Below are 21,540 nucleotides of genomic sequence, written 5' to 3'. Positions count from 1 at the left end.
TCAATCTATTTCTCCATCTTAAAACAAGTGAGACAGTAGGTAAAATATCTAAAGCAATGATTAAAAAAAAACTGTATAGAGTTTTCTGTGTCTTTTAATAAATGTATCAAAAAAGTGAAGTTTTCATGATGGGTTAAGGGAATTATCATTCTCAGGAATACAATTATAGATTATTATTTTTTTTAAATTATAGTGAATTCCATGGGGGTAGAAAAAAGAGAGGAGAAAAGAGAGGCATGCATTCTAATTCATAAGATATAGTACTGATAGTTTTTATACCTAAGAGCACTGAATAAAACATTTCTGTTATTGTTAGGATCATGACTTTGTTGTTGTTAGAACTCTGATAGATAATGTCCATTCACAGTCGGCTGGTGCAGTATTCTTAAGCACAATTCTAAGTGTGTTTATAAACCTTTTTCATGGAGATAATTGTACATTAGGGTGAAATGACGTTGTCATTTGTCCACTAAAATTGACTGGATACCTTTGCCTCATTTAATTGCTGTTTAGTTTTATTTATTGAGTTGTGCTTCTTATGGACAGTTAATGCATATGCACATATCCTATACTAGCAGACATAAGTAAATAAGGTAATTGTATTGTTAACAACAATTTTAAGAAAATATTGTTACTACATTTAAACTTTGATTGCAAAAGCAGCAAAATCTAGGAAGTGTCTCCATCTTAAGAAACTAACATTCTAAAAAAAAAAAAATTACAAGACCAAACAATATCGTTTCACTTTGTAGTATAAGTCTCTATTACACCCTACTGTGTATTAGCAGTATCAATTAAAAAAAAAAAAAAAAAAAAAAGAGCCACTCTGTCTCGAAAAAACAACAAAGCAAAATAAAACAAAACAAAAAAAGAGTCATACCCAAGTGAAGGCCACAGTTTTCAGTAAAACAGTTCTTGATGCAAGACTGATAAGATGGCATGGGCCATGGAGCAGTGTTCTTGTACCTGTAATTTGAGTGCTGACACATGGCAGGAACCATTATAACCATTGCACTATCTGAAAGACCATGAGACATGCTACCCAAGAACAGGAACTGTGGATCCACTGACATGATTTGAATTTTGGATCCACCACGAACTAGTATTTGCTTTGGAATAACATAGACACCCAGCACCTTAGTTTACTCATCATTGAGATGGGATGAAGCTATCTCAGAACATTACTACAAATACAAATATATTAAAATCTGCCCAAAGAGTGAAGTACTTTAATTTTTCTATATAACTATGATTTTATGTAAATATAACTTTAATTAATTATAAAAATATATAGTCATGGATATTTGCATTTAAAAGAAATTTTATAGTATCAATTTCCTTATCAAATGATAACCAAATACTCAGACACTTATCAATACTTGGAATAAATGTATCATGATGCTTGAGAGAGAAAAAGAAGGAAAAAGGAGAAGGAAATAAGACATACAGACCTGTATATTCTTGTTTGAAAAATCCATTGGTATTGTTTTTAGACATGTTTATCTCTCTTTATAGGCATTTGGAAATATATTGGAGATTGTCTTTATTTTACTTTCTAAATTTCATATAACATGCAGTAGATACATTTCAAGTTAAGGTTCAAAACAGAAAGATTTTAATCGTAAGCCTGGACCGGCTGGTGTATGATATCATTACCAAATTCCATTACTGTTCTCCAGAAATTACTTTAAATGTTGTTCATAAATGTAAATGGAAGAGAGTTCATTGAAGCACGAAGTCACTTCTTTGCTGCATTCTGCCATAAGTTTACATGGTTTCTACCTACAAAATGCATTTTATTAAATAATTTACTTCATATTTCTGGACATTTTCTATCAGCATTTGGAAAAGTAAAAGTAATTTTGAGTGTTGCAATATCTCCAGCAATGTATGTATTATCTATAATTTATTTTTATATAGCTATAATCTGAAATTATACAGTTAGGAGTGAATTTTCAACATCCAAAAATGGAAATAAAAATTGATGGTCTTCCAAAAGTTATTTTAGAGTCACCTAGCATGACGTTTTCAATAGTATATGATAAGCAATTTCACTGGCATAAGTATTAGTTAGTTGTTCTCACTCTAAACTTGAGGCTACCTACAAAATCTGTCACTAAATAACTACTTACGTCTTCAAAATACAACTTTGTGGGAATTCATAAAAATATTTAAATTTTCTTATCTTATTTGCATGTTATATTAATTGAATGCAATGAATTCAAATATATTGACTCATTATGTTTCCTACTGAATAATAATTTTAAGTAAATTAAAAATAGCTACATTAGAACAGCACTGTCTTCTTTAATTTGTGAGATGTCTTAAGTTAAACGACACTATGAGAAAAATTTGATTGCATACATGTAGGAATTTATATCTTGGAAAATTAAAGCAGACACGTGAGGGGAAGCCACAGTGTCTTTATGCTGCTCTGAGGGAGAGGGATCGCTTCCTTATCTTGGGCTCTCTTGTTTGCTTTTCAGTTGCTGCGAATGTGGCTGTGGAAGGGCTTCTTCCCTGTGCGCTGTTGCCCATCCAAGCCTAATATGGTTAGTGTTCCCTCCTGCTTCACTTCTGTATGATGTCCACCTCTATGTACTACCTCCAGCATTCCTTTACTTCCTCCATCTGTGTTTATCTTGCAAGTTAGGGAACCAGTTACACTCTATAAAGTTGAGACGAGTACGTGGACCTCATTCCCAAGAGAACCTCCTAAGGAATTTGTCAGCGGGTCGTTTTAAATAAAATACTGTGAGCAGAGCAGAGTGTGTCTGTCAAGATCTCTGCTTCTTCTACAAGGCTTTCCAGCGGTTTTGATTTGAAGTAGGAATTCCAAGGAGTACAGCATCTGTCACATTTAACATGTCACTGTTTTTGTTGTTCCATTCAATGAAATCCATATCATGCGTGGAAGTATAATGCTACTTCTGTCCAAGTAAAATCACCTCCTCTGTCTCCCAGATCCATGGAATGTCCATACTGTGACCACAGTCTTCTATCATCATAACTATCATGGATACATGTGACATTGATGAGAAAATAGTGTAATCATAAATGGAATTGAATTATTTCTTCTATTTGAAGTGATATTCCTATTTTGATACCACTAAAGTAAAAAAAAATATAAATTTTTTTAAGAATCAATGTCCAAGTGGGATAACCTTAATCATGTACAAATGAAAGAAAATTTAAATATGTAATTAGCTTATAATTTTAATATTTTAAGGTAGGATGGACAGGAGAACTTTACTCTTACAATTAGAGGGACTCCTGTGTCATAGGGAGCTAGATTGTAAAATAAATCAGACATTTCTTTTGTAGGTTAGAGTTCCAATCCTTGCATTTGTGTATTATTTTTATTTGTAGTCAAAATTGCCAATAAAAGTCAGTTTTAAATGCATTATACAGGATTACTTGGTGGCCTTTTTAAAATCCATTTTTTTATTTTTATTTTACTTGTATTGTGTGTGTCTGAATGTGGCTTTGTGAATGGGTGTGCAGGTGACCATGAAAGCCAGAGGAGGACATTGGATCCTCTGGAGCTAGTGTTATGTATGGATGGTCATGTGTGACGCAATGAGTTCTGGGAAAAGAACTCAGTTTGTCTGGAGGAGCAACAAGTGCACTAGCCTCTGAGCCAGGGGTGGCATTTTAAATTACTACATTTATTATTGATGTAGTAATTTAAAATTATTCAAGAATAACAGATTTTTGCTGATTAGTGAAATGTGTGTGTATGGAAATGGGGCCCACACATTTAAATTTAAATCAATTGTGAAGTCTTTGATGCATCCTCATCTTAACTTTTTAACCTAACTTTAACCTTCCTTCTCGTGTATTAACTACATGTTTCTTGGAATAGTTGTATAAACCTTGCAGGAAATGTGAAACCAATCCTCATGTATGAAATGTATTATATTAAAATTCTAAGTGAATTAAATTTTAATTCAACAGTGAGCATAGACTATAATTAATCTTTAGCTTATTTAAACTATGAAATTCTTCAGTTTTCTATTGTTAGCAATCATAAAAGGATATTATGGCTAAGTTAACAAAACACTTACAAATTCTCAGAAACTACAATGTTTTGCAAAGGCTTTTTTGATAAAATATTCATTGTGCCATTTCCATAGTTACAAAGATTATTTTTTCATGTACAACCATGTCTCCTGAGAAGTACAAATGAGAAGTTTCAATGAGTTGTATTTGTAGTTTACATGTCCCTATCAACAGAGATCTTGTCATCTCTGCTTCCTTGTATTTATGTGAAAAAATATGGATGGGAGTCAAAACATTCTGCTAGTAAGACAATCTAAACGTTCAATAACCCATTTATATGCACTCGCTTATACTCTTACCATACACTTATTGAAAAATGTTATCCCATAAGTCAAAATATACCCATCCAGTGTTTAGTAGATATCCTGAAAACCTAATGTTCATTTGTTTTGTTTTGTCTTATAAAGCAAACAACTTTTAAGTAAAACATCTGTGTTTAACTGGGTAAAACTCTCCATTGTGTGTTCCCAACTCTACCACTGGAATGTCTTATTCTGCAGTGTAGACTGACCTGGAATGAGTTATGTACCCCTGGTGGCCTTGACTCATTGAGTTCTTCCTACTTCATATTCCCATGAGCTGAGACTAAATGCATGAGCCCAAATACCTGACTTAACTGAATAAACTCCTGAAGTTCAAAAGTCAAAAACTTTACTCAAAAGCTGTGCCTTTGTCTTTTTAAGATTCCAGCCATGAAATTCTCTAATTTGAACATTATACAAAGGTTAGGATCATTATTATGTCAGGGAAAAAAAGTGAATGTGATGGTACACAGAGATATGTTTTAAGAAAGAATACTTTAAGTGGGTGTGTTGGGCAGACCTTTAATTTAAGCATCCTGGAGGAAGAGGTAGGTGGATCTTTGTGAGTGTGGGGCCATTTGGTTATCATAGCAAATTTCAGGCCAGCATTGGTTACATAGTGCCCCCTTGCTGTAGAAGACTGTGTTTGTATTTGGCAGTTTCTATGTGCAAGACATGAATGCTAATGCTTCTGTAAATTGTCAAGTTTTCAAAAGTATTGACATAAAGTTCAATCAAAGTACATTGGAATTAACCTTCAAAACAGAAGAATGATAAAGAAATGTACTCATTCTCAATCTTTTAAAGAAATAAGAATTCAAAACTATCCCTCCTCACATGGTATTCCATACAACATTATTAATTTGAAGAAAAAGATGTTCATAATATATTACTATAGATTAAGATAATAGGATACTCTGATCATTTGAAGGCTGTTCTTGCAACCAGGATTCATACTTTCTTCTTGGCTATTCCATTCACCAAACATTTCCTCAGCAGACACAAGAGAGCCATTAATAATTCATTGATTCTGTGTATTGCTTGCTACTCTGGAGTGCCTTACACTTATATCCCAAATTTATTATCAAATTTAAATTTATACCCAGAAATAAATTATTCATTGACATCTTCATCCTTACATAGATGAGAGTGTTTATCTGTGCATGGATTATGGGTTTTCCAAAGTTCAACTAGTAATCTAAAGGCTAAAATCAAATTTTCAAAATTGGTATTACTATTTCCAAGGATATATCATCTTAATTCTTAGGACTGATAAGGAAACTGATGGTTTGATTTCTAAATTCACATAGGGTCATGGCTATATTTATATGTCAAGCACCTCTCTGGGAGCTTTAGTGAACACTAATTAGTGACTACATATAAGCTCATCTCAGTTACAGAAAGATACTACAAAATATTTTTTCTTGAAAACAACAGAATAGGCAATCAGATGGTTCCTGTAAAAAAAAAAAAAAAAAAAAAAAAAAAAAAAAAAAAAACCTTACGTATACTTCTAGGGCAATCATTTCAAAGCACAATAAAATAATTATATGAGGAAAATAAAGACCGTCTTCTCTGTTTAAGAAAAAAATAATATTTTTGGAACATAGGAGGAACTGTTTATGTACAGAGTGACATATTCATCGACTGTTTGGTTAAAATTGTGCAATTGGAGCAGGCAGACAAGATGGTATTGACTGAACATGCTTCTGTGCAAAGCTTTGTTAATGAGGCTGAACCACTACCGGAGTGCCCGCTTCTGCCAGCTGCGCTTTCACCGACTGTGTGTTGTTGCAGCTTGTTTTCACGGTGCTTTCGGGGTTCCCGAACTTAATTTTATGTGTTCGTGTTACATGCAGTGTATATGTTACAGAGCTCCAGAGACACCCCTAGTCTCTGAACAACCCCTTCATACTGTCCCCCGACTCTCACTTCCAGGTAGTAAAATGTTAACTGTTCCTCACCAACGTTTTCCCAGAACATTTTTCAGATGACATCTAAAGTTTTATTTCCATTTTAAATATCTATAATGCTTATTTGACGGAAAAGGTTATTGAATATGCAGTTTTGGAAGCTTGTTTCAATGCACTTACTTTTCAAGTGGGAGTTTTGAGAGTGAAAATGGATGCTTGTTTGCTGATGTAAACTGTAAGGATGCATAAACCTTTCAGGTTTCCTTAGAATTCCTACAACAAACTCTTTGTCAGAATTACTTAGATAACACAAATCTCAGGATAAATTTATGTCATTGTGTTTAGAGAACTGTTGATAAGAAATAGCAGTAACTGCTCTCCTGAGTCACCTACATTAGAGATAAAAACAAATACACAATACCTAGAAACGATATGGTGAGATATAATAGATTATCAGTAGACAATATTTTATTTCAGTACAATTTTGTGTATTTGTTTCTACACTTTCTACCATGGTGAGGTGATTCATGTCTTAAGGGCTCTTGAATAGGAAATACATTATGTTAGTAATAAGATTCAAAATACACAAAATTTCTAAGATGTTTTCTCCTTTGCTAAAAATAATATATTTTAATCATATTGTTTTAAGTTCTCCAAAAATTATATTAAGTGTATCATACTATTTAACTTCCAGTTCCTTAACATAACACTGATAGCTGTACTTTTTAAAAAGGTGACATTAAAATATACTGTGCTTATCATTTTGTTATATCTGTTTGAATAACCACTAGGAAAGTACAAAACAAACTCTGTATTGTTTTTATATTAAAACACATGAATTGTTTATATTTAAATATATGAATCACTTTAATACATGCATCCCTATGTACAAAACCAAAGAGGAATCTTGGTAACAATCTATTGGACACTGCACCTATACACAAAATAATCATCAACCAAATTTGTAATGAAATATTTAGTCATTCTGGTTGCATTTTCTTAATGCAGTAATAAATGAAACTTTTATATTTAATGAATTCAGTTTTGTTGTGGGATCTTATGAATAGTAAAATCACTTCCTTTGAGTTTCACTGAAAATAATTTAAATATTTTCATTTTTTTTTCTGGCTGTTTAGTGTTATATGGTTAATCATGTTGCTCGGTATTCATCAACATAGTCATCTTCCAAATACCTGTCATTGAGTAGGCACAATCAAACCATCATCCAGTCATTCATTTCTTCATTCATCTATGTAAAAATACGTTGATGCCAACTCCGAATCAGACACTAGGCCACTGATGAACTCTGTAAATGAATACTAGTTACTGTCATTTAAGTAGCTGGCAAAAGATGTAGTGTATTGCACTACAGTGTAAGAATCACATCCTGAGACAGTAGAACTCCCTGGAGCTGAGGTTTCAGGGGATATACATAAAGCAAAATTTGTAAGAAAAATCAATATTTGGACACTGTTAGAGAGAATATACTTAAAAAAAGAACAGGGAAGTTGAAATATAGGAAAGCATACAGAGATTTTAGTTATTCTCTAGTAGGACAAAAATAAAATTTAGCAAAGGATACAAGATATGTCCAATAATTTATTATTTGAGTAAAAGCTTTAAAGAGGAAGATCATTCAATAGAATAATAACTTAAGTAATATGCTTTGGCCATAAAAATATCTAGTATGCTTTGGAGGGTCAGCAGGGGGTGGCACACATCTTTAATCCTAGCAGTCTGGATGCAGAGGCAGGAGGATCTCTGTGAGTTAGAGGCCACCCTAGACTACATAGTGAGCTCCAAGACAGCCTGGTATTTATAGAAAGATCTTGCCAATAAAACCAAAATAAAAATAAAAAAGAATAGTTAGTGTGCTTTAGAAAATAAGTTATGGAGTAGATAGATGTTCTGAAAGCACAGACTTCCCAGATAATAAATAAAAAGGATTGAGTGATGAACTGGTAGGGATGCTGAGCAGTTAGGTCTTAGGATGCATGTTGTATAAAGTTTGGGACTGGACAACTGAGTCATAGTAAAGAGCATAAGAAAATTGCTTGAACTTTTAAGGCAGGTGGTCACGTTGGAGTTAGTCACAGAAAAGGGAATGAAAATGGTAGAAAAAGTAAAAGTTTATGTGTCAGGTCCCTTCAGCATGAATGGCCCAAGAACATCTCTATAAAAACAATATTTAAGAATGAGCATATGGGAAAATTAAGAACTTTCCAAAAAAATTAATACAGAGTTATTAAATAAAAGAATATAAATGGATTGCTAGAATGAGGAATAACAGAGATCTTTGCTTGGGATCTTTGAACATATTCATTCATAAACAGAGAGAGAAGAAAGAAGCATCAAAAAAAAAAGAAAATAGTTAAGAATTTTAGTCAATCAGTATAATTAAAAGGAATATGTAATCACCAAATTACAAGTTATCATTTGTGACCTAGAGATGATGTCAGAATAAGAGAAGTTTTCAAAACCTTGCAAATTTTTGGCTAGTTAAGAAAAACAAGAGACTAAGCTTTGAGGGCTGGAGATAAGAGACAAGACAGATTTCTGTTGAATTAGAAAATGGTCTGAGTATACATGATTGAAAAGAGCTGCTGAAGAAGCTAGACAAAGGATAAAAGAAGTGGGAGTGGGATGAGAGAGAGAGAGAGTGAGAGAGTGAGAGAGAGAGAGAGAGAGAGAGAGAGAGAGAGAGAGAGAGAAAGGTTCAGGAGACTACTGAACCAGAGGAAAATGTTGAGCAATTACAACTGGAAGAGGCAGTGGCAATGAGCTGGAAATGAATGAAGGCAAGAACAGAAGATGACTGGTGTGTGATATATGAGGAAATGACCTTAAATATAGGCTTAGATGGCTTAAGACAGTAGAAGCTAGAGAACATGATTTGCCAGGCATCAAAACTAGTAGCTCAAAAAGTGAGTTCCATTCTAAATTAGTGTTGTTCTCATTTCTTGTGACTGGTATGGAAACTGGTTCTGGGTTTGAGAAAATTCGATTACATTCGCTGCTCCATGAGTGATGTGATTGATTCACCACTTTTTAGGGGTGGCTAACTGTGGCTCACTTTGTTCTAGGCGGTGTGGCTACAGCAAAGCAAAGCAGGATCCAGAAGAGGAAAAGATGCACTTTCATAATGGGCACAGTAAGCAAATTGTGCAAAATAAAAACGAGACTTTATTATTATTCTGATTGCTGCTCAGGTTAGGCAATTTGTAATAATTGACCAAATCTATTATATATAAAACAAGCAAGTATTTCTTGCATTTATAACTCCTGGGCTTTGGCACCCCCTGAAAGGTTTATTCAGTTCAAAAACAAATCTTTCCATTATAATCATTAAAATAAAAATGCTTGCCCACCATTAAAATACTACTGTAGTTCAAATCAAAATCCCAGGTGAATTCCAAGTTCCGTGAAGAGTGAGCAGAAATCTATCATTAACTCACGCCATCAGGCCTAATGAATGAGTGTTACTCAGCTGCTTCTTTTTGTAGGACTACAATGGGAATTTCCTGGTGTAAAAAGCCTTTCTGTCAGCAGCCTTGGTTCAAATGACCTGAAAAGGACCACTTTTTAAGAAATGCATGAAATCCAGTTTCAATAATAAACTTAAAAATTATCTTAAGTGGGCTTTAATCTTGGTATTTTAGTGTGTTCACTTTTCCATAAGTGGCATACAACATGAGTCAATTTGAAAAATGAGTGAAGATAGATATCTTTTGCTTAGTCCCTCTACTGAGGCCATTTTTAGCATGCTGAAAAGCATGGAGTCCACTTCCCAGTCCTATGTGTCTCTTATCCGTCTTTAAAATGCAGTCTTGGTGTGATTGTCAGGACCTGGGACTCAACTGATATATGGATCTCTTGTAATAGACACCGAGTGAAAAGTAGTTCTGTTTTCCTTTTTATTTCTATTCCAGAACTACTAGAAATTGTTTGAAATGATCTTTAAAATCAGAATTAATAATCTGCTACAGTATCTAAAAGTGACCCTATAGACCAAACCAACAAAAAGGCCATTATTTTCTTGCTCTTTGCAATCATCAAAGTGTTCTCAATAAGCATCTGAGTCTCACTGTCTGAACAGTATCTTGAAAGATGATTACAAAGACATGCTAATATATACACATTTCTTGTGTAGGGAAATATCCATATTTTTAAGTTATAAAAGTAAAGTAGCTGTGTACCTAACTATCATAAATCAGGAGAAAGCCTGTTTTTGGAACTCAAGTACTTTTAGGAGTTAGAGACTTCGGTCATTCGCGAGTGTTAACAGAGTTGATGACTAAGCACATCCACTCAACTATACTCATGTCCATGTATTGTTACAGTTAAACTGCCAGGAGTACGAACCTACATAGATCCGCACACCTATGAAGATCCCAATCAAGCTGTGCATGAATTTGCCAAGGAGATCGAAGCTTCGTGCATCACCATTGAGAGAGTCATTGGAGCAGGTGTGAGGACATCTACATTCTGATCTTTCACCTTTGTTTAAACTAAGAATGTAATACATCAATGTCCCGCTCTCACACAGAATGTTCTTAAGCTCTTGTAATTGACTTTCTCTCAAAGTTGTTCGTGACTGATCACCTTTTAATGCAAGCTTCTGTGTAGCTCATCAATGAGCAAATGTCTATCTTATTAGCAGAGAAACCAGGTAAAGAATCTTTGCCCATTTAGTGTTGTGTATATGTACACTGAATCTGGAATACTGGAAAGTATTTGCTTGTTCAATTCAACCTGACCATGTGTTTACATAACTGAGTTAACCTCTGCCTAGTTCCCTTTTCCTTTTTCTCTTCAGTAGTAGGTACTGGGTAGACTATGAGAGAGGTAAAAACAAAATGAATTAGGATCAGGATTTTTTTTTTTTAATTTCTTTCTAATGTTACCATTTGGATTGTTTACATTTAAATGGATGAAACTATTAAGCCCTAAAGTGTTTTTTGATCACCTGCAGGGGATATTTCCCAATGTAACATTTACTTTTGTTAATTCTACTGGGGATGGCTGGGCGGTGGTGGCGCACGCCTTTTAATCCCAGCACTCGGGAGGGAGAGGCAGGCAGATCTCTTTAAGTTCAAGGCCAGCCTGGGCTACAGAGTGAGATCCAGGAAAGGCGAAAAGCTACACAGAGAAACCCTGTCTCGAAAAAAAACAAAACCAACCAACCAACCAACTAAATTCTACTGGGGATATTCGATCTCACCTTTAGTTTACTTTCTTCCACTTGAACCTTAATGCTTCGTGACTTTAGAATTTTATTAGAATAAGAATTATCAGTGAGTTTATACGGTATTTTTCTGTCTTTATCACAAGGTGAATTTGGTGAAGTTTGTAGTGGACGCTTGAAACTGCCAGGAAAAAGAGAATTACCTGTGGCTATCAAAACTCTTAAAGTCGGCTATACTGAAAAGCAGCGTAGGGATTTTCTGGGTGAAGCAAGTATCATGGGACAGTTTGATCACCCGAACATCATCCACCTAGAAGGCGTTGTGACCAAAAGTAAGTACAGTGGCACAGTGTATGTGTGTGTGTGTGGAACACCTCATGAGTATCTGTTGAAATTATCATTGTCTCTGCATAAAAAGAACTGAGCAAACTAAACTATTAATTTCTTAAAAGGTAAAAATATCCTTATATTTTAGTAGATTTTTCTTAAAGATGGTCTGTAGTGAACCCAAATTTTCATTTAATAAGTTGTGTACTCATTTACCATGAATTCACTGCCAGAAAACAAAACAAAACGATAACCAGTAAAACAAAAATAGATTAAGATATTTTATTTTTGATTATTAATGTGTTTTTTTTTTGTATTTTTAGTTGTGAACCTAGCCTTTAACAGCCAAGTCATCTCTCAGGCCCAATTTATGTATTTTTTTTTAAATTTGTTTAGTTTTGTGCTACTGGGAATTAACTGTTCTCATCAGCAGCCTCAAAAAAAATCCATAAGGATTAATTTGTTTTCAGTTACAGAAAAATCTAGCTTTTATTCAGAAATATCAGAGTTTGGCATGCCATTTAAATATGTGTTAGCATCTTATGAATGCATTTCTGTACTATGCCCCTCCATGAAGGATGTCAAATACTTTAAATCTTCAATTGATCAATAAAGAATTTAACTGGTCCCCCATTGGTCCAGGAATGATTTTCTTACATAGTATTTTATCATAAGTCACTTAGTTTGTATTTATTACTCAAAATAACCTGCTCAAAAGAACTCTATTTTCTATGACATTTACACACACACACACACACACACACACACACACACACACACACACACACACACTAAAGTATATAAATACACATACACACACATACACACAGTAAAGTACATAAATAGATGTAAAACAGTTGCATTAATAATCAAATGAACATGCAGATAGAAGGAAAGTAGCTATGTAATCACTGAGCATTCACTAGGGCAATGTCCATTATGAATTTTATCTGTATTCACTTACAGTAACTTCATAGTGATGTTCTGAGATACCTTCATCCATCTCAATGGTGAAGATTAAAATATTTAAAGTTTAAAGACTATTTTAATACCTAAATAGAAATGGACATATGGACAATGAAAGACTAAATAAATATCCAAAAATTTTCACTCCCACAGTAATTTCTACTTAATAATTTCATAAACATCAAATGCAAATATAGAGATTGTCTAAAGTTGTATATCCCACACTGTACTTACAGAAAGCTTAAAAAACTCCAAACCTTCAGATTCTTGTAGGGTTTTCCTGTCCTGGTTCAGTTGGCCTTGCTCTATCAGTGCGCAGGCAACATTGTAACAGAACTCGTGTGCCTTCCTGGAGACCCAAATTCTGTCACTGAAAAATGTCAATCAAACAGTAAATATGAACACTTTTTCATAGCTGTATAGGGACAGAAATATATATACTTTATATTTTTCTTTGGCTGTAGAGCTTCTAATAGATACACCTCACATTTATTGCCTTTAAAATTCCTTCAAACTCCTACTCATTCCACAGACTATTTTACACAATAACACCCCAATTTGCCTCAGAATCATCTCCTGGTCATTCCAGTGCTATGAAGATGTTTGCAATAATGTAAAGTGTTCTCTTATTTAGTCTAAAACTTTTATGGAAATGCTCTAGTTTACTTTCTCCTATTTGCCTACAGTTTTCAGTTCCCTAGCAAAATAGTGAGTTGTCCTCAGAGAGGACAGTTAATGCACTGAGTATTTAAGTAAACCCACTTTATCTAAATCTATGCCAATATACAGCTACTTTATTTAAATGCCTTGAGATTTACTGTCACAAAGTAATGGAAATAATACCTACCTTAAATGATAGTCATAAGGATTAAATTATGATGTTCTTTTATGTATGTTGGTGAGTAAATGAGTGTGATCAAAAATTATATTAGTGAATAGTTACATATTTTCATGTATTAAAGAAAATGTGCTTCAAAGTAGTAGGCATTGCCCCAAATTTTAGAGTTATATTCATTTATATTTATATATCCTTGATTTATTATAGATCATCTTTGTGCAACTGTGTGCTGGGAAACTTAACTGAGATAACTTCTTATAATAACACAGACAAATTCCTCATATGTTTTTCTGCACTTGAAACCTTTATTACTAGGAGATAATGCCAAAGAAAACACATGATCATATGCAGATATGTGAGTTCTATTCTAAAAAAAAATGGCACTGGAGTGGAGAATATAGTTTTCAATTTTCATTCTCTTAATGAAATATTCTGCTTGATGTTGCTACCCAAAGGAAGGCTACGTATAAGGAAAGCAAATGTAAAAGCTGAAAATGTGTCTTTGGTTTCAACTTTGTGATCTGTGTGAGTTGAGACTGTAGCTCCCTTTTTTAAATGCAGCCCTTGATGTTCAACTTAGGAAGTCTTCAACTTGTTTTCAATTTACCATGTTGCGACTCACTTTATTTGTGTCCTTAATTTCATGCTCTCTGATCTGATGCTAATTTATTCAGCAATTATTCTCAACCTGCAGCACACAGATAATGAGACATAAGTGCAACTAACTCTTGTGATTTTTCTGATTGAAGCTGAAGTGGGGAGTTTGGAGTGCACCCCTATGGATGCTTCTCTTTATTTGTTACTGCAGGTGATAAAAGATTGAGGACCCATTTAGATTCCTTCTGTGATTTTTTATGTAACTATATCTATATGTATATGTGTATGAAACATGTATGTATATACATATATATAACACATATACATGCATATGCATATATATATATATATATATATATATATATATATATAGTAGAGGAGCCTTATGACTTTAAAAACTCTTAAGTTCCAGCTTAATTGACTCATTTGCAATGCAAGACACTTTGATGTATGTATACAGTGGCAACTTTTACTCTTCAATGAGATCCCACAAAAAATAAAATGAAGATATAAGTTATGTTTATTTTCTCACTGTTAGAATGCTTACTTCTTTTGAGTTTGTGTATATTCATGAGTGGGGACTGTGCATGCGCATGTGTGCGTGCATGAACTGAAGGCCAGGTCAACCTCAGGAACCATCTGCTCCTTCTTTCCAGTTTTGTTTTTCTTTGCACAGACTGTCCCACTGACTGGCAACACACCATATAGGCTAAGCAGGGTGGACAGTGCACTCCTGACGTTATATATGTCCTCCTTTGCACTCCTGAAGTTACACATGCAAACCACCATGCTGCTGGCGTGTATTTTGGAAGTCAAATCCAGGCTCTCATGATGGCATAAGAAGCAATCTACACTTCCTGAGCCATCTCGCCACACTACTTGTTAGTTGCTTTATTTCCACGGGCTGAGAAGATGGTTTAGTCAATAGATTACTCACCAGTCACAGAAGAGGACATGAGGTCAGGTTCCAACAGTCATCTAAAAGCTCTAGCAGAGGGGTGCCACTTTGTAGTGCCAATGCTGGACAGGTAGAGAAAAGGGAATCTCTGGGGCTCCCTGGCCAGGTTGTCTAGTGGGAGGCTCTTTCTTCAAAAAATAGAAAATGGTTCTGTTTTTCCGTCAAGATACTCCACCTGAAGCTGGCCTATGGCCACCAAGAACAGAGTCACATGTGTGTTTGTCCATACTCACGGACATATCTGTAGCAGGAATCTTAAAAGGTCTTATTAATAAAATCAAACCTAAGGCCAGTTATTGGAGTGAATGCTGGAAGATCAGAGAAGTAGAACAAGCCACAGCTTCCTCACCTCTCCAATTCCTCAGCTGATTCTGTTTCCTCAGACTGGAAGCCTCTGAGTCCTCACCCTAATGGATCTCAGCTGAACTCCCGGTAGAAGCCTAAAAGCTTAACCAGGCCAAAAGCTTCTAGTTTCTGGTCTTCACACCTTGTATACCTTTCTGCTTTCTGCCATCACTTCCTGGGATTAAAGGCTTGAGTCACCATGCCTGGCTGTTTCCAGTGTGGCCTTGAACTCACAGAGATCCAGGCAGATATATGCCTCTGGAATGCTAGGATTAAAGATGTGTGTGTCACCATTTTCTGGCCTCTATATCTAGTGGCTGTTCTGTTCTCTGACCCCAGATAAGTTTATTAGGGTGCACAATGTTTTTGGGGAACATAATATCACCACACGTATCACATGCACAGTGTCTTTCCCTACCAGTGGAAACTAGGTAAGCCTGAAGAAAGGAATAGAAATTTCTATTGAACTTAAAGCATTTTATAGTATTATTTTTTAATTAGAATAATGTAAAAATAAATTTACTTCCACTATTACAATTGATGAAATTGACAAATTTAACCAAATATTGTAATAAATTTAAAGCAGTAATCTCACTTTCTTTCTGTTTCCAGGAAGATAACATATTCAGATTAATTGACAATTGATCACTAATGTATTCTGAATATTTTTGATGGACAAGAAAGACTTATTGTTATTTTCAAATGCCTTATTTCTTTCTTAGAAGATCATTCTCTCTAAACAATATAATGTTTTTTATTAATTCTTAGAGAATTTCATACAATGTGTCTTGATCACATTCACTCTCCACTCTCCCCCAACTCCTCCCCATCTTCCCACTTCTTCATACACCTAGACTTTATGTCCTATTTATTTACCTTTTTCTCTTTTCCATGGACAAAACAATCTCACTGCAGATGTCCTGGGTCCTATGGCTCTTACAAAAAGGTCATGGCCCTCTTCCATGATGTTCCCTAAGCCTTAAGTGTAAGGGTTATTTTGTGAATATATTACTTGGGCCTGGGTGCCACAGTCAGCTCTGTTGATCTCTGCATTTAAATCTATTCCAAATTCTTTAACAATATGTTTGCTGCAAAAGGAAGCTTCTTTGATGAGGGATGAAAGTTACACTTGATGCATGTATAAGGATAAATATCTAGAATATAATCAGAAATTGTACTGATTTAGGGAAGTGATGGTAGTAGGTTCTCCTCCAGGACCTATGGCCTCACCTCACCTGGGCAGCTGACTAAACTTACATTTCCAGGTTAATTCATTCCTTAAGAGTGGGTATTCACCCCAATTTTATGGCTATTAATTACCTCCCAGAAATAATTGTCACTATTGCACATTTTGGATTCTCTTGCCATACTGGCCACTGCTGCTGTTTGTAGACATAAGAGCAGGAGAGGACTTTTACCGCTCTTTTCCTTTGGCATCTTGCATAACTCCTTAAAATATAGTTAGAGATAATTCTAAGGTAAGAGGATTCCAAGTCAAATCCAGAACGATTCATTCAAGTCCTATGTCTGAGCAATGTGGCGTCTTCAGCCATAGGATCTTAGATCATTTCTTTTTTTAGACTCTTGTTTATATTTTATTAGTGTTATTCCAACAGCCTTCAAGCTATTTTTTTTTCCAGGTTTGGCAATTTCACAGCAAAGTCTGCTCACCTGTGGCCCTTAGTTAGAACTTACCAAATAGTGCTTTTCTGTTATATTTCTACACCAAAAAGCAAAAAACTTAATTAGAATGCATGCTTAACTTGATGAAATTCTGCTGTATTTCTATGCTTCCATAAGTTCTCTGCCGAAATTCCGTGTAATTACCTTGCTCCTTCATGTTATTTTATGCAGACTTAGAATCTACTACTCTACTTTCTCTTGCTTTCAAATTTTAATTCACTGTGTCCTTCTCCATGTGATCATAGTCATTTATCTTCACCTTTCCTTCAACCTTGAATGTCCGCATGACAAAAGTTTGGCACTCGGTGATGCAGAATAACTGAGTGAAGGGAACCCTCCAGATCCAGATGAGAATGCCAGCTTAAGAGGGCAAGCTGCAAAGGAAAGAGGGTCTTACTTTCCTCATTTGCACGTTCCCAATCAGAGCCCAACCTTTCAGAGATTTCACACATTTACTAAAGGAATAACTCTCAGCCAGCAGCAGCGCTATAAATGGCAGCAGCATGTCTTGACACTTTTGTCTCACTGTACATTGCATTGTATTTATATTTGCACCTGCCTTATCACCTTTACTCCATGGTGAGCTACTTTAAACTGGCGTACTTATAGCCACTTGTATCTCTCACAGAACTAAACCCGTTAAGTACATGTAAGAAATTGTGTGAATAAACCACTAAAGTGTACAAGGGATAAGGTTTATTTTGAAAGTTCTTAAGCTTAAGTTTGGCCCTATGTATTACCAATGATAACATTAGGAGTTAAGCGACACACCAAACTTGTACCTAGGGACTGATGACAATAAAAGCCATAGATATTATTCAATACTCATTTCATTATTTTTATACTCAGATGGATGACTGGGATATTGACTAGAGAATGTAGCTGCCCACTGATGCTCAGATTTGGTTCTCAGAAGATGTCCTTTGGTTGGGCACAAAGCATGCTGTAGTTTAGATTCCTGTAATGTAGAAGTCTCAAAACTATATATTCCATTTGGCCTACAAAAAAGAAAATATGTTGCTTAGCAAATTACACCATTATTCAGTGTTTGGCTGAATAAATAAATTCAATTTATGTAAAAATGTACAACTAATTAAATCAATATATTTCACATTGTCAATTGTTTTTTTTTTATTTTTTATTCTGGGACCTGAGAGATAGGTGAGATTGTAGGAGACTTGCCTTGCCACACAGTATGATACTCTGAATTCAATTCTGAGTACCCACTTAAAAAGTCCAAGCACTGGGGTGGAGGTGACAGGCAGACGCCTTGGACACACTGGCCAGCCTGCTCTGCCATATATTTGATTTGGTACTTGTTTTCATTGTTAGAATGTACAGTTATTTTGTAATTAGAACTAAGCTCACTTCATAATTTATTAATATCCAACTTCACAAACAAGTCACTTTTTGCTTGAGAATGACCATTTTTGAGAACATTTATGTTAATATAAACACTTAAATGTGATTTGTAAGAGAGGTTTGAATTTATAATTATAGAAATGTTATCATTTCATCTCAGATGAAGCACATGGGATTTTGTTTATTTAATATTTTCCCCAATTAAAATTACAGACCTTTACAAATGATTTTTTTCTTAATCTCTTAGCTATCAAGTAAAGACACCACGGAATTAAAATGTGCACACATCTTTCTAACTAGCTACTCTGTAGTTTCGTTTTGTTTCATTTTGGTTTTGTTTTGTTCTGTTTGTTTCCTCTCTCAGTAAGGACTATCTCTTTTCATTACAGGCAAATGATCTTACTTTTTCCCTGGCAGTGATCATTAATACTTAAATGGCTCTACATATGTTTTCCTTAGTTTAACCTTGAGGTTAAACTAAAATCATTTTCAAACTATTAAGTATCAGCGCACAGAATGGAATGCAACCCAAATACTGTGGACAATAAAATAAAACTATAGATACATGACCATAGACAGAGATTTATATGTAGTCCTTTAGCACTCATAAAGTGTTTCTAAAAAAGCCCCTCTGACATTTGTTTTCAATTGAATTATGATGCCTCTAATGAAAGGCTCCCTGATAGCCTGAAGTGGTGTCATGTGTTTATTGATGAAGTAATGGCTTCCTAAAAGCAGATAGAATAAACACAAGTAAAATAAGTCCAGATTTAACTACAGCATTTGTGATGTAGCTTTGTTTGATGTTTCTCAGAACTGAACTTGCCTCCTGGGTTACTGTTCAACTGCAGGATCTATTTCCATTGCCTTCACTGGGGACACATATTTTCCATTTCTAACAAGATTACAGACTGTGCCTCTGCTCCTTATCACGGTCCACACTGTGAGAAGCAAGAGGTACAGCCACATTTCCCAGAGCTTTCTTCAAATAACACTGGCATATGGGTAATAAGATTGCATGATGAAGAAAATAGTATTCTACATTTCTTAAAGATGTGTAGTAGATTTTAGGACAGACAGCACAGAATCCAGGCATGTTGGCTCTCACCTGGAATTCCAGGATTCAGAAAACTGGAGACAAGTACAGTCATAAATTTGAGGCCAGCCTGCTAGGCAGCAAAGTTCTAGTTTAGCTAGACTACAGAACAAGACCCAACGTGATTGCCGAAAGAGAGAAAAACAAAATAAAACAATCAAAAATCACACTATAAAGAAACAAATTCATTTTGTATTATAATTAAAGTATGTACTATAAGATCTATTCTCGAACAAAAAAAGCTTGAAAGCTATAATAAATTATCACTAGCACAATACTGTACAAAGGATGTCTTTAACTTCCACAAATAATTTCTGCATCATTGAAAATTTACACTGACTGAGTAGCAAACCCTCCTTCATTCTCCTCCTAGCCCTTCATCAAAGCAAATTCCATTTCAACTCTAATATTTATACTTCTTAAGCTAAAGAACTTTAGATACTTCTTACAAGTGAAGTGCAAACTCACATCACAATACATTGCCTGAAATGTGTGTGTTAGAAGTGGGGGGACAGGAGCACAGACAGACAGACCAGGAAGACACAGAGAAAAACATCAAAGGAGAGCAATGAGAAAAACTGAATTCTATAAGAAAGGATGTCAATATTTATACGGTTTGTATGACATAGACATGATTATCAAGTTTATATTAGCACACAAAACATGAACATATGTTAGAGTACAGCATGAAATTTGTGCTAGAAATATATATTTTTGAATTATAAAATCATAGATTGAAAAGAAACAGAACATTTCCTATATCTCTAACATTCCTTCCTAAATGGCTTCCTCTTGTCAAACTTAGTAAGAATCTTTCTGAGCCTTACTTGCTCTCAGAAGAACCAATTGTCATATCAGGATTATAGAATTTTAGCAACAATTAATAACATAGTTTCTTGTATAGATAAGCATTTAATAAATCAAGAAATAAGAGCCAGTTTCTGAGCATCAATAATGAAGGCAAATTCCACAAATAATGTGCTTCTCTTTCATAGATTGCCTGGGGTAGGTCCTCAGGAAATAAAACAAAGCCATGTAGAGTGTCCTCTGTGATTAAGGTCCTGTCTGGACATGCTTTATGAGCTCTTTTTATATGGATTCTTGATAATATGCTTTCAAAATTATTGGCAAATCTACACGTTTTCTCTGCTTCCAGCTGGATAATGAAAAATGATTTATACACTTTTATTGAATTGACAAGGGTTAGAGTAGGCCATGGTAATTATTGCCATGTCATTTTTGCTGGATAGCAGCAACTGAGACAAAACATAAGCCAAACTAAATGTAATTAGCATTAAAATGACTCAAGCATAAAAAATAATCGCATGGATCCTGAAGTGTCTTATTCTTATCAAGAAAAGAATCTTGTAGTTGTTTGCAAACATCCATTGTAATTGCTTTTCCATCATCATTGGAAATTAGAAACGCATTTTAGGTCCTCATCATACTTTTCAAATTACATTTTTGTTTTTGACATTCCAACTTACACTATCATACATAATTAATCTGACTTTTACAATTAGATAATAGTGGTTGAAAAATCACATAGACAAGACACCTGTCTTCTTTGAAGAGAATCTCTTTCTTTTTTTAAATGTGTATTTTCCATTGTTAGTCACTTTTCTGGTTAGAGAGTGCTTTTTACAATGCAGATTCTATCTTCTGAATTTTGTGAACTGGGGATAAAATAGCATGCAAATTTTCATGAAATGAGATACTTTTTGTAAAATGTCTACCCTATTCCTGCACTCTAGACCCTGGCTCAGTAGGTGGAAACAAGGTTGACTTTCTGCAGGTTGTATCCAAAAATTCAACCTGCTGTAACTGGAAATTGCTCAGGGTTGGGTGGGGTGAGGTGGAGGGTGTTGATTGTCTAGTAAACAAGTTCAGGCATTTCCCTTACTAT

The 21,540-nt window shown here is 34.7% G+C and overlaps 1 protein-coding gene across 10 annotated transcripts in view; it reads left to right on the top strand.

Annotated features, from left to right (window-relative positions):
• The window catches only part of Epha5 (EPH receptor A5), a 347,746-nt gene that overhangs the window by 285,609 nt on the left and 40,597 nt on the right, over window positions 1–21,540 (top strand). For 5 of the 10 annotated variants that reach the window (XM_052735292.1, XM_052735288.1, XM_052735285.1 and 2 more), the window contains 4 exons: window positions 2,487–2,552; window positions 9,361–9,428; window positions 10,618–10,743; window positions 11,609–11,794. In XM_052735292.1, the coding sequence (XP_052591252.1) occupies window positions 2,487–2,552; window positions 9,361–9,428; window positions 10,618–10,743; window positions 11,609–11,794 (446 nt within the window). The remainder of the gene's footprint in view (window positions 1–2,486; window positions 2,553–9,360; window positions 9,429–10,617; window positions 10,744–11,608; window positions 11,795–21,540) is intronic. The other 5 variants (XM_052735293.1, XM_052735289.1, XM_052735287.1 and 2 more) reach the window with 1 other exon arrangement.

The sequence above is a fragment of the Peromyscus californicus genome, unplaced genomic scaffold, assembly GCF_007827085.1.
Source record: "Peromyscus californicus insignis strain IS unplaced genomic scaffold, ASM782708v3 Scaffold_13__1_contigs__length_99412109, whole genome shotgun sequence".
Taxonomy (NCBI): domain Eukaryota; kingdom Metazoa; phylum Chordata; class Mammalia; order Rodentia; family Cricetidae; genus Peromyscus; species Peromyscus californicus.
This window is presented reverse-complemented; position numbering and strand designations above follow the sequence as displayed.